This window comes from Camelus bactrianus, chromosome 4 (genome assembly GCF_048773025.1).
Source record: "Camelus bactrianus isolate YW-2024 breed Bactrian camel chromosome 4, ASM4877302v1, whole genome shotgun sequence".
NCBI classification, from domain to species: Eukaryota; Metazoa; Chordata; class Mammalia; order Artiodactyla; family Camelidae; genus Camelus; species Camelus bactrianus.
Window position 1 is genome coordinate 70,436,511 of NC_133542.1, and position 13,772 is coordinate 70,450,282.

Sequence of the window (13,772 nt, forward strand, 5' to 3'; positions counted from 1 at the left end):
AGATTAATTTTGCCAGGATTGATAAGTATTTTCAAACTTAAAAAGAATTTCCATGCTCTGCTTACCTCTCTGGGTTCCCACTTGCCTTTGTTTTAGCTACATTTAATTCCTTACTATCTTGTGAGCACTTCAGTGCTTTTTGGGGGGTGACTTTAATATTTTTCTATACTTTTAGTTTCTTCAGTGGGAGGGTTGGTTGAATAATTTAAAAGCTCGTCATAACCAAAAACATAAGTTATATTAGGAGTGCTTTTCATATATCAAGTCATTCATTCAACCCCCACTCAGGGTCATTTCTTGGTGCCAGACAGGCTGAGCTCTGGTGATGCAGGGATAAATAAGACTGCTTAGGTCCCTGCCCTTGTGGCAGGGAAGCAGTCAATAAATAAGTAACACAGATACATAGGATGATTGCAAGTTTTGGTTACCTCCTGTGGAGAAAACACACAGGCAGCCTGGGGAAAGGAACAGGAGGAGCCCTACTTAGATAGGGTGGCCACAAGGACCTCACAGTGAGGCCCAGGCCTCTGAGCAATGCTTCTCAGGCTGTGTTTGGTGAAGGGCCTGCTTTGTAATTTCCAATCTGTTGCAGAACTGTGGTCCTACTATGCATGACCAATATGCCACACACACCCCTCATACAACTCACCACCAAATTCAGTAATACCCAGGTAGGTCTGGATTCTGTTTAAGGAAGCTAATCCCTTAAGCAAGTACTTGAGCGCCACAGCAATGTCAGGCTGCTCTGAGAGGTCCTGAAGTCTTGCTTTGCACAACTGTCTACTTCATCATAGACTGTTTACAAATCAGCTCCTATCTGTGGACCACACCTCCCTGCTATACAGTTCATCTAGGCCAATCCCCCACCCACAGCATGAATCTCTGCAACAGTTCTGCCAACCATCAGCTCATCTGTCCCTGCTTGACTCTATCTCCAGTAATGGGAAACTTGCTACTCCTTGATAGGTTTTTCCCTCTAGACACCAGCCAATTGACACCAACCGAGTATCCTATAATTCAGTTCAGTTCTGACCATAACTACCTGGAGTTACTCCACAGGTTTCAGGACTTAGTCCCATAGACTGCCCTCACTTCCGATACCGGTGTCAGGTATCAGGTACCCAGGGTACCCACACATCCATCTGACTTGACTGCAAAGTCAGGGGTTCCCACAGTCCCCCTCCTCAGGTTCAATAATTCACTGAAATGACTCACAGAACTCAAAAGCACTGTACTTAGCATACCCATTTATTATAAAGGATACCACTGGGGAACAGCCAAATGGGAGAGATGTGTAGGGCAAGGGATGGAGGATGGGGCTTCAGAGCTTCCATGCCCTCTCTGGGTGCACCACCTTCCCAGCACCATGATGTATTCACCAGCCCAGAAGCTTCCCAAACCCCATCGTGTAGGGGTTTTGTGGAGATTTTGTCACATAGGTGTGAATAATTAAATCATTGGCCATTGATGATTAATTCAATCTCCAGCCTCTCCCCCCTACCTGAAATTTGCAGGGTGGAGCTGAAAGTTCCAAGTTCTAATCAAGCTTGGTCTTTCTAGCTGCCAGCCTCATCCTGAAGCTATCTAGGGGCCACCTGGAGTGGCCTCATTGGAACAAAAGATATTCCTGTCACCCTTATTACTCAGGAAATTCCAAGAGTTTTAGGAGCTCTATGCCAGGAGCCAGAGAGCCAAAGACCAAATATATATTCCCCATTATATCACAACCCTAAAGCAGTTAATTCCATTTTTCAGCATCTCTAATTGCTAGAAAATTCTTTTTATTGAACAGAATTCAACTGTCTATATTTTCCACTCAGAGTTTCTATTTATGGTTTCTGGAGCCCATAGTGTAAGGCTGAGTCTTCTTCAACACCATAGGCCTTCAAGCATTCCAGGACATCTGCTGTTTTTCTCCTAAGACATGGACTCAGTTCCACTCATCAGCACCCTCGCAGCTGCTCCTTGGACACATGTGAGGTCGTGTCCACCTTTTAGGTGGAAGTGCTCAGAAATGAACAGGTGGTTCCAGGTGCGCCCGCACAGCCACAGAGTGAAGCAGGCCACTCCCCTTCCTTGCCAGGCACACTCTTTTCATGAAGCCTGATGACTCTTTACGAACCTACTATACTCAACTCCCCACGCCAGTCTTTTTCATGCGTGCTATTATTGAGCTGTGAGGCAACATCGTGGTGTAGTGGAGACAGTTTTGGAGTCAAACCAACCTGGGTTCAGACCTCAGCTCTACCACTTACCAGTTTATGACTCAAGGTCACTCAGCCTCAATCTCCTACTGGGTAAAAAGAGAGAGAATTGCTACTTTGTAGCACCTGGCCTTCTCCATCCTGTACTTGTGTAATTTGTATTTGTACCTAAGTGTAGGATTTTGCCTTGTCCACGTTGAATTTAATCTCATTATGTGTCCCATAATTGCTAATTGTCGAGAGTTTTTTCTGACATCTTGATTTTGTCACCTGTCCTATTAGCTAACCCACTGAGACTTTTTATATCACCTTCAGATGTGCTTATCCTGCCATCTGTGTGCTCATTCTGATTATTAATTAAAATGAGTGTGACCCTCGGGTAGATCACTGGAGACCTCCCTTACAGCTCACTTGTGTGTGTCAATTAGTATATGGTGAAGTGGAGGCGGGGCAATCTCACAGCTTTTTACAAATCTCTTCCTTAGCCTGGGGAGGATTTTCTTACACACTGTTGGGCGATATGTAAATGAGTACAATCTTTTGGGAAGGCAGTTAGCAATCATTAAAAATGTGTATATCATTTGGCCAGCAGTTCTACTGCTAGGATGTGCATTATAGCATTATTTTAAAATAGAAAAACAAGGTGGGTGGGGGTATAACTCAGTGGTAACATATGTGCTTAGCATGCTGGAGGAATCTCAGTTTCCATCAGTAGAGGAATGATTATGTAAATTATGATATATTTATACAATGGAATGCTTAGCAATTGTTAGAAAGAATGAGGTAGAGGTATATGTAATACCATAGAAAAATGTTTACAATGCAGTGTTAGACATAAAAGCAAGTTCCAGAATGATTTGCATAATATTATCCCATTTTGTTGAAACTAAAAAAAGGTAAACGTGCTTGTCAATATGCAAGAAAATTTCCACAAGTACACCTAAGAATTTAATAGAAATTGTTTCTGGAATAGAAATGAGAGGTCAGGAAAGAAGTTAAAGGACCTTAACTTTCTAATTTAGGCCCTTTTATGTTTACATATTTTACACATCTATACTCAACTGAATTGTTTAATTAAAAAAAAAATTCTATGTAGTTGTTGAAAGAACAAGGTACATCTGTATGTACTGACAAATATTTCTAAAATATTTTCTTTAGTGAAGAAAAAGTTTCAGGGTAGTATCTATAATACTGTCCCCATTTATGAAAACAAATTATATGTGTAATGAATATGCATGTGTGTATATATGTTTGTATGTAAATATATGTATGTGCATGTGAATGTGTGATGTGTGTACATATGTCTAAAGTAAACACATTTTTGTAAATGCATAAGACGATCTGGGACTATCGAAATCAACCTGGTAACCAGGTTATTATAGGGAAAGGAAGTGGATTAGGGCTCGTAGGATAGAGGAAAGAAAGGGTTTTAATTTTTGTGGAATTTCACTTTTTCAACCAGCTTATATCTATATTTGCAATTCAAAATTTTTAGTTTTTTTTAAATCCATCTTCTTTATTGCCAGTGTTCTTTCAGCAATTTAACCTAGAATGTGAAGGAAAGTCAATTTAAATGCATTCACTGGAGGGAGGATATATCTCAGTGGTAGAGCACATGCTTAGCATGCACAAGGTCCTGGGTTCAATCCCCAGTACCTCCATTAGGAAAATAAAAATTTTTTTAAAAATGCATTCACTTGTTAATTGAACTCACCCTAGAAGAGACTCTGAAAAATTCCAGGCATTATATAAAACTGTGTATCTCATCTGTGGTCTGAGTGCTTGTGTTAAGTGGATTCCCTGCTTAAAGTCCAATCTTATTGAACATTCAGATAAAATGAGGGTGTTATACATGGATTTTGACTAAATTCTCCTCAAAATATTCTGACCAGGTAGTCTTCCTCCTTCACATCCCACAAATATAAATGCAGTTAAAACAACAACAACAACAACTAAGGGAGGCAACAAGGAGCTTTTGTGGGCTTTGGAATTTGATGCAGAAATGATTCAGGATTTCTCAGTCTCAGGACTCATTCAACACTGTGGGCATGTTCAGGCAAGTCTGCAGCATAGAATTTAAGTTCATTACTCCATAATGCATTTTAGCAAATGATTACTTAAAAGGGATAAAATTAATGTGGGTGTTTGCAATGTTAAACATGGGTTTTCTTGAAAATGTGCTCATTAGAATATTTCCTCCTAACTTTCTTATTGATGTCAAATATTATTGTGTCATTGTCACCTTGAAGTGCTGTAGGAAGTTTCTGTATCTTTGAAATCCTCCGTAAAAAGAAGTCATACTTAAAATAGTTAGGATTTATTGCAAATTTGAAATCACAATTGGGTACTACTACACTCACTCCAGGACTAAAATTTTAAAAACTGGAATGCTAAGAGTTGGTCAGAGGAGTGGAGCAATGAGAACTCTTCTATCTATTCTAATGGTGTAAATTGGTGCACTCCCTTCGGGAAACTGTTGGCAGTAACTACTCAGACTGAACATCTGATCCTCTGTGTCCCAGGATGTACATCCAACAGAAGTGCGTGCTTATGTCCACCAAAAGGCAGACACAAGAGTGCTCATCATGGCTTTATTCCTAATAACCAAAAGCTGGGAACAATCCATATGTCCAGCAACTGAAGAGTGAATACATAAATTTTGGAGTTCATACATGGACTGCTCCCTGGCAGCAGGGCAGAGTGAACAACCACTTCCCCAATAACATGGATGAGTGTCGCAGACATAATGTCAAAGGGAAAAAGCCTGACTCAAACGAATACACATGATATGATTTGATTTCTGTGAAGTTCAAGAGTAGGTAAAACTAATCCATGGTGATAGAAATCAGGATAGTGGTTACCTCTCAGAGTGTGATTGAGTATATTGACTAGGAAAACGCAGGAAGTAGACGCCTGGGGTACTGAAGAGCTCTTCTTTCTTGATCCAGGTAGTGGTTACAAGGGTATATACGTGTTTAAAAATCATTTCACTCTGCACTTAAGATTTGTGCCCTTTACTGTCTGCTTCTACTTTGTATCATCAGAAATTGGAACTCATTTCCAGAGTCCTTCTGGGGCCCTGGGCAGAGGGGGTTTTTTTGCTTTGTTTTTTGGGTTTTTTGTGTTTTGGTTTTTTTTGCTTAGTCTCCATTTCTTTTGTCAGTTCCTGCAGATATTCTTGTCTTTACACTTCCTCATATGTGCTTTTAACAAGGGACGGGAAGTGTCTTGCTCTGCGAGACTCACAACTTTTTTGGTGTTGGGTTTTTCCCCCAGTTTGGTTAAGTATTCAATGAAGATGAAAGTTAAATAGACAGCTTTTTGATCATTAAAAAAAGAACTCATAATTGACAGTTTGTACTCAATAGAGGTATGGGGCATGCCGCTGTCCAGAGTCCCATCTCTCACTCCCAGATGCTGTGCTGTGTCCTCCCACCCTGGACTATTCCATTCTGCAGATGCCAGTGTTCAGAGTTGTGGGGAGGGAGGCAGCGGACTCGAGACAATCAGAAAGTCTAAAGTACGGGGGTCATTTTCTATGCCTTTGAACCCTCTTCTCAGAATGATGTTTTTATTTTAATTTTTTATAAATTTGGTTTATTTATTTATTTTTTAATGGAATACTGTGGATTGAACCCAGGACTATGTGCATGCTAAGCAGGCAGTCTACCACTGAGCTGTACCCTCCCCACCTCAGAATGATGTTTTTAAATGTGTAAAACAAAATACATAGATTTACAAAGGAAAACAGTTGTATTGAAATAGTTTATCAAAATGATGTTTAAACCTAATTTATGATACTGTAATATACATGCTTTTTTATTAATACATTAACAAATCCAGCAGCAGGTTTCATAACTACTGTAATTTTGAGAAGTGAAGAGTATAAACAATATTTCAAGATATCTGCAATCACTATAACGAGTTCCAGCAGTATCTATGGTTTTGTGTGTGTGTGACATGATTATCAGAGCATCAGAGCTGTTCATTCTACTGCAGTTTTTTTTGCATGCATTCATAATTAACTGAAATGCTAAATTTTAGTTAGAAGCTAGGGAAAATAAAGATTTTTCTTTCCCCATCCAAGTTCATGCCCACTCTGTCTTCTTTTAGAACCCCTGGTATGGAGCGTTGATTTTCGAAGTTCAGAAATCATCAGAAATCACCTGGGATGCTAGTTAAAACAGATTCTAGGGGCCTAACCACAGAGATTATGAGGAGGAGGTCTAGAATGGGCCCAAGGATGCCCATTTTAACAGGTTTAGAAGCACTAGCTAAGATCTGGGGGAAAGTATATAGCTCAGTGGTAGAGTACATGCTTACCATGCACAGGGTCCTGGGTTCAATCCCTAGTACCTCTGTTAAAAAATAATTAAATAAGCCTTATTACTTCCCACCCCAACCAAAAATCAACAGAAATAAACAATCCTTTTTTTTTTTTAACTTAAAAAAAATAGGAGTCTCCTCCCCAGGCTCTGCTGATGCTCTGTAGGATCCAGGATCTTGAGATCATGACACCAACCAGTTGAGTCTGACTGCATAAGGCCAGCGTAAGGCTGGCTGCCGTGGCTGAACCCCGCCCATGTCTTGGTAAGGTGATGCCTGAGGCTGGCGCTGGACCCCAGGGAAATGTCACAGCTGCGTGCTACGTGTTGGCACAGTGGAAAGAACTGTGGACCAAGAGTACTGTGAGTTTATGGATATAAAGCAAATAGCTGTTGACAATGAATCAGACAGAAATTCTACAAGGAATAAAATCCAATTATATGCTCTTCTTAAGTCATCCCAAAAGGTCAAAACTAAGAGGTAACATGTTGAACGAGTGATCAACGTTAACATCACCAATGAGGCACAGATGGACATCTTGAAATATAAGTTAAGGACAATCCTCACTTATGTAGTTTTCTGACCAGGCACACATCACCTGAGTTTAATCGTGGAGAAACATCAGACAAACCCCAAATGAGGACTTCTTTATTTTAAAAAAGGGGTGTGTGTGCTGCATTCTTCAGAAATGTCAGTGTCATAAAAGACAAAGTAAGCCTGTGGAAATGTTCCAGATTAAAGGAATCTAAAGAGACATCACAACTAAATGATCCTGTGTTGAAGGGGGAGAAATGCCTTAAGCAACATTATTGAGTCAATTAACAAAACTGGAATACAGATGCTAGATTAAAGTATTGTATCAAAGTTAAACTTACAAACGTTGACAAAGCTGTATGGTGGTTATGTAAGAAGATATTCCTATTCTTGGAAATACACATTGAAGTATTTAGGAATAAAGGGCTATTATTTATGCAACTTAGTCTTAAATGATTCAGAAAAAGTGTATGTGTGTGTGTAGAGAGAGTAATGAACAAGTGAACAATGGGTTAAAATGTTAACAGCAGGTGAATCTGGTAAAGGATATTCAGATGCTTTTTGCACTCTTATTCTTGCAACTTTTATGTAAGTTTAAAATTACTGCCATATAAAAATTTATATATGTGAGTGTGTACGGATAGCTGATTTTTAAAAAGTCAAGCAAATCCAATAGAAGGACAATAATACTAAGAAATTTTAACCTACTTTTTACTCCTTGATAGATTAAAAAGGCAGAACATTGAATAAAGGGCTCAGAAGATGATGTAATGGTTAAGATTTTAAAAAAGGAAAAAAAAAATCTGGAATTGGAACTGATTTTAGTTTCAGCTTCACTGCTTATTATCTCTGCAACCTTAGGCAACATGCTTAATCTCTCTAATCCTCAATTTCCTCATCTGAAAGTAAGGGGATAAAATCGAATCCATCTCATGAGTTGATGTAGATACTATGGCGATGATGCATGTAAATGCTTGGCCTAGGACTCGGCACTTAGAGCTCTTCCAGTGAACATCAGTATTTCCAGAGCAATGAGAAAGACAGACAGCATCCTAATTCACTTTATAAAGTAATGTAACCCTGAAAGCATGACCGAAATACCTACAGAAAAGAAACTTAAAACTTCATCTCACTATAAATATGATACATAAGTCATTCTTTAAAAGCCAGCAGTATATCAAAAGAATACCTAGCAGAGTGTATTCCAGAAATCTAAGAACCATTCAGCATCAGAAGGGCCATTAGTATAATTCATTACATTACTCTGAGTTTCCCCATTTAACCTATTCACTCAATAGTTGCCAAAAAAAAGCTTTCAGTAAAATTCAATATTCGTTTCTGAGAAAGCCCCTTTATAAACTCAGAATTGAAAGGGGTGTCTTCCGCATGATAAAGAAACTGATCACAAACATCTATCCGATCACTAGAGGTCTGTCAGAATCAGAAAAGTATGTTCCATTAGTCTGTCTTACACATGTGGCACAACGTCAGTGGAGTTTCAAACTCTATATTCAGTATGATTCCATTTTGGTAAGAAAAGTATACATGTACATGTGGGAAAAAATTAGAGGACACCATATCAAATCATTAATAATGATTATCTTTGAATGGAGGATTCAGATTATTGATTATGTTTATCCATATTTTTCACATCAATTGAGTTATTTATGATAAATTTCTAAAATTCTACAAAGAATATGAACCCAAATAAGAGGCTGCCGAGATGTATTCCAGGTGATATGTGCCTGTTACAGGGGTAATGAGCAGAAGGGTGTGCCTCTAGGGGGCACCAACTGCCAAATATTGTGAACACTTCGGACCAGAAAGTATCAAAACTTTAAACTCACGTTATACTCAAGTTAAAAATAGCTTAACTCACTGGTCCACTTGTTTTTTTTCCCTACACCGCAAGGACCTCCAGAACGCTTCTACGATGTGGATTCAGACTAGGTGTCTTTTCTAATGAGAACGTGTGGTTGCAGCCCTGTTTGTACACTTTTAACAGTGACTTTTCTGGTTCTTTGGCATCTGGTTCATTGCCATCTTGTTTATTTTCTGAATAAGCCTCTTAATGGCATAACTTTGTTCCATTACAGAATGCAACTGCTCTGCCAGGTACTTGGCGAAGGACAGACGTGCACTTAGAGAATCCAGAATACCACACCAGATGGTATTTCAAGTATTTTTTAGGACAAGGTAACTATGCCATTACAGTGGTTGGGAAGGATATTCACAATGAAAATTAGTGTCAGTATAATTTCTGGTACCCTACAAGTGTGAAGCTATCGGTTAGGGACACTGAGTTCAGGACATTTCATTTTCAAGGTCAGTAGTAAGCTTTGTAGATTTGAAGATTTAATTCAGAGTCTCAGCCTTAGCAGTTTTTCTCGTAGTTTAAAATTTTTCATTTCTTTTTTAATTTTTAAATTTTTTATTTAGTTAGTTTTTGCCAGTTGTTTTTGTCCCTGGGGATTAAGAGGGGATTAGATAGTCTGAATGAGTGATTTGCGAGATGAGAAAAATTCACAGGGCACAGAGCAACTTTAGACTTAACAAGGGAACTACCCTGAACTAGTTGAACACGTAGGTCGAGGCAATGAGGGAGAGAAACAATTCCCTGAACTCCAGGGCCAGTGCAGAACAGAGAGGCATGACACCATAGGCTCTGGAGACCAATATTCATTTATCACCTACCATGTGCCAGGCAATGGGCCCTGGCAAAGGCAGTTGTGATCCCTGCCCTCGTGGAGGCTACAGACTGGGTTTGAATCCTGGTTCTGCCGTTATCAACATAGGACCTTACACTAGTTACTCGCACTTCTCTGAGTCTAATTCCCTTATCTGTAAAGTGGAAGTATTACTACTACTTACCTAGGAGGTTTGAACAGTAGTGTCAGTGAGATACGCAGGAAGAGCACTAAGCCCGGTGCCTAGCACATACCAAGAGCTCTGTCACGAGTAGGGATGTACATTAAAGTGAAGGGCTCATGTGAACATACATGGAAAGGTGGGAAACAGGAGTGCGGTTGGCCACAGAAGGTAATGGGAATGGAAGAAAAATCACTACTGCAGGATTAGAAATGCATTAGATAAATTGCTTATCAGGCTAATGCACTCATTTATTTGTAGGAGATGTGATACTGGAGCTATAAAATGGGAGTGATCAGACCCAATGATGTCTTTTTAAAAATCTGACACTGTATTTTTCAATTATTTGGCAAGACATATCTCTTTATAAAGAAAGAAGATGGGGACATTTGCCATCTTCTCAAACACTTTAAAGCATAGCACCTGGAGTAGTGATGACTTTAGAGGAAAATGGTGCCGTCAAGTTGGATACCTCCACTGGCTTAAACAGTAAGGGATACAACGAGAAATCCAGAGGTAGGGAAGGCTCTGGGGTTGGTAGAATCAGAGGCTCAGTGATGTCATCCATACTGGCCCTCCTCAGGGTCACAAGATGGTTGCAGCAATTCCAGGCATCAGCTCTAGACACCACCATGTCCTGAGGAAAAAAGAAGGCCATCTTTAGGAGTGAGGAAGGCTTCCCAGAAACCCCTTGACACATTTCTTCTCCTGTCTCATTGGCCAGAATTGGGTCATATGCTCACTCCTGTGCCCATCCCTGGCAAGGAGAACAGGAGAGCATGCTTAGTTTAGAGTCACCAGGTTCTGTCTTGAGCTGGGCTGAAGATTACTGTCCCCTTATGCTGTGGGAAGGGCTCAGTACCTCCTTAAGTGCCCACTGCTACCAATGCCTGGAAGAGCCAGCTGCATTCTCCCTATTCTGAATCTACTTCTTTTCCAGTCCATCAGAACTACATCGGAAATGATGCAGAGAAGAGCCCCTTCTTCCTGTCGGTGACCCTCTCTGACCAAAACAATCAGCGTGTCCCTCAGTATCGTGCAATCCTTTGGAGGAAAACAGTAAGTATCTGACCTGCATCTGGAGTTTCACAGCCACTCCAGAGTTTAATCATTGTTACTGTCAGCCTTTGCCAATGAGATTTTTTTTTTTTGAGTTTGGATATTGAGGATTATCTGGCTCACAGATGAGACTTTCAAGCTCTTGAGTTTAACAGCAACTTTTCCTATATAAGCCACTAAACAGACATGTCCATTCCCCTCGGTCTTTGCCCTCTGGGAATACACAACTATATTAACCTTCACTGTTACTAATATGAAAGTGATAAGCTGGCTTACCTCCAGCTAAAAGAAAACAAAATTTAGTGAAAGAATATAATACTGTTACATGAACACAGCCCATGGGGTGCTCCTGTTTCCATGAGCCAGTCAGTCAACTGCTGAATCAGCTGTGCTTCTCGAATTTTTTGGAGGCTCAGCTCCTTTCACCAGTTGCACGAGGTAGAGAAGCAACTCCAAACTTAACAAGTACTTCCTGCCCACAGTGGGCTCTGAACACTTAGCTGGGGGCAGTGGGCTGAAAGCAAGCCCTTTCAGCTTGGGGACACAGGTCTTTCTTTAGCTCAGGAAAGTTTTCTTTTGTTATGTTCATAATTGTTGCTTCTTTTCCTGTTTTCTAAATTTTTTCTAGTAATTCTTTTATTTGACCTCTGTCTTTCATCTTTTACCTTTTCTCATTATCTTCTTCTCTTGGGTTTTTTTCTTTGTTCTTCAGAATGTTTTTAGAAACAATATGGACACTAAAAAGAGCAAAGGGTTTAGAGTTAAGCAAACTAGGGTCAAATCACATCTGTAACAAATTTATTTTGCGTGAAGTTGAGAAAATTGCTTATGACCTCTGAGCCTCCATTTTCTTCATTGTAAAATGGGGAAAGTTCTGGGCTGTGGCTCACAGGGTGATAAGCACTAATGAGACAACATTAAATGAGATCTTGTTTGAAATTTTACCCAGTGTCCCAAATCATCAAATCTTAAACTGTTTAGATGCCTAAAGGATAAAACATTTTATTCTTGAATTGGTGAATATAGTGTATAATTAAAAAGCAATAAAACAAACCAGGCTTAGAAAATGTTAGTCCTGTTGTGTGGTGGTTCCACTTGGTGGGTACATTTGTTGAAATCCAATATTTAAATAATTGCACGCTGATTTTTTATCTCAGCTACATAGTGTATCAAAATTGCCATGTAGATCTTTTTAGAAAAAGAATAATACAGAAATTTAAAAAAACAATAATTCTTCATTCACATACACACATTTGCATGCATGCATACGTATATAGCAATAAAATAGCAACTTCAAAAAGCCCAGAAAGATTATATATAAGATTTTTTTTAGGTTTCTTCTGTATACCACAGGGAACTATGTTCAGTATCTTATAATAACCTTTCATGAAAAAGAATATAAAAATGAATATATGTAGGTATATGCATGACTGGGACATTTTGCTATATATCAGAAGTTGACACATTGTAACTGACTGTACTTCAATAAAATTTTTAAAACTTAAAAGAAAAAAAGCCCAGAAAGAATTTCCAGGAACCACTATGGAGTAAACTGTGGTTAGGAAGTTTTTGTGATGATTAAAAATAGTAACAGTAATAACAATATAATCTCATAGGTGTTATAACAGTTTAGGGAGCTTAAATGACATGGCCAAGGCCACATGCCAGTAGGTGGCAGACCAGGCAGAACCTAGGACTGGATGTGAGCTGTCACCACTGTACAGAATTAATTCCGTGTGTAATTCTTCAACTCACGCTGTCATTCTCCCTCTACTGTGAGCTCCATGAAAGTCAGGGGACAGAACGGCTTTGTTGTCAGTATCCCCACCAGGAAGCCCAGTGCCTGGCACATAAAAGGAGCTCAAAAAATATCTGTTGAATGAATTAATGAAATGACAAATAATTAATGAAGTCCAGCTTAACCGGTCTGAATTGAAGTCTGTTGCCTCTGTTTATCAACTTCTGTTTTCTCAAATTCACACAAAATGATTTGTTTGAGGATATTTGACCCCAGTTTGCTTAACTCCAAACCCTTTGTTCTTTCCAGTGTCGATATTGTCTCTAAAAAAATTCTCTGAGAAGCAAAGAAAAAAGAGAGAGTGAAGAGAAAGTTTCAGAAATTTTTCTTTCCTTAAGTAGGTTTAAGGTAAAAATCTGATATAAAATAGAGTTATATCTTAATTGTGAATTATTTCCTGCAGAAACGTTTTGGCACTTACCTCTCTCCCCAGGCCACTGCAGTTGGGGTCAGTCTTGCCATGAGCATGGCTGTTCTTGAAGCAGAGTTTATACATCAGTTTTAGAAGATGATGCTGGAGAAGCTGTGCCAGTTTTTCCCAAGCATGTGCATGAGAGTCTCTTCTTATTCACCTAACGAGAAGTGACAGTGTCCTCGTCCAAAGCCTCTTGTCTTCTGCACCAGGAAGGCTATTTTCTGCCTCCATTTTTTTTTTACTTATTTATTTTATGTTTACTAATTATAGTATTCCAGTCTCTTCTGGCTCAAATATTCTCTTTGGATGACTCTGTCTCTTTTGGACAAATAATCAGCCTTTCCAATTTCTGTCCCCTAACCCTGTTGCTCTTGAAGTTTACATTTGGGTGCATGAAGAGAGGTTTATGAGACTTCATGGTGGCAGGAGAAGAGGACTTTGGACCACATGGGGCCCCTCTGGCTTCTTTCTGGTTTCTGTTGTGGAGGAGCAACCATTGAGATGTAACTGGTCTCCTCCAGCTTTGGGGGGTCATTGGAAAACACTCTTTGACCTGATCCCAGGTCTC

The 13,772-nt window shown here is 39.4% G+C and overlaps 1 protein-coding gene across 4 annotated transcripts in view; it reads left to right on the plus strand.

The window, feature by feature from the left end:
* Positions 1 to 13,772, plus strand: part of GARNL3 (GTPase activating Rap/RanGAP domain like 3) — a 138,754-nt gene that overhangs the window by 63,336 nt on the left and 61,646 nt on the right. For all 4 annotated transcript variants that reach the window (XR_012506557.1, XM_074362260.1, XM_074362261.1 and 1 more), the window contains 2 exons: positions 9,161 to 9,260; positions 10,873 to 10,991. Coding sequence is in view for 3 of the 4 variants with exons in the window: in XM_074362260.1 (XP_074218361.1) it covers positions 9,161 to 9,260; positions 10,873 to 10,991 (219 nt within the window). In the remaining variant the exon portion in view is untranslated. The remainder of the gene's footprint in view (positions 1 to 9,160; positions 9,261 to 10,872; positions 10,992 to 13,772) is intronic.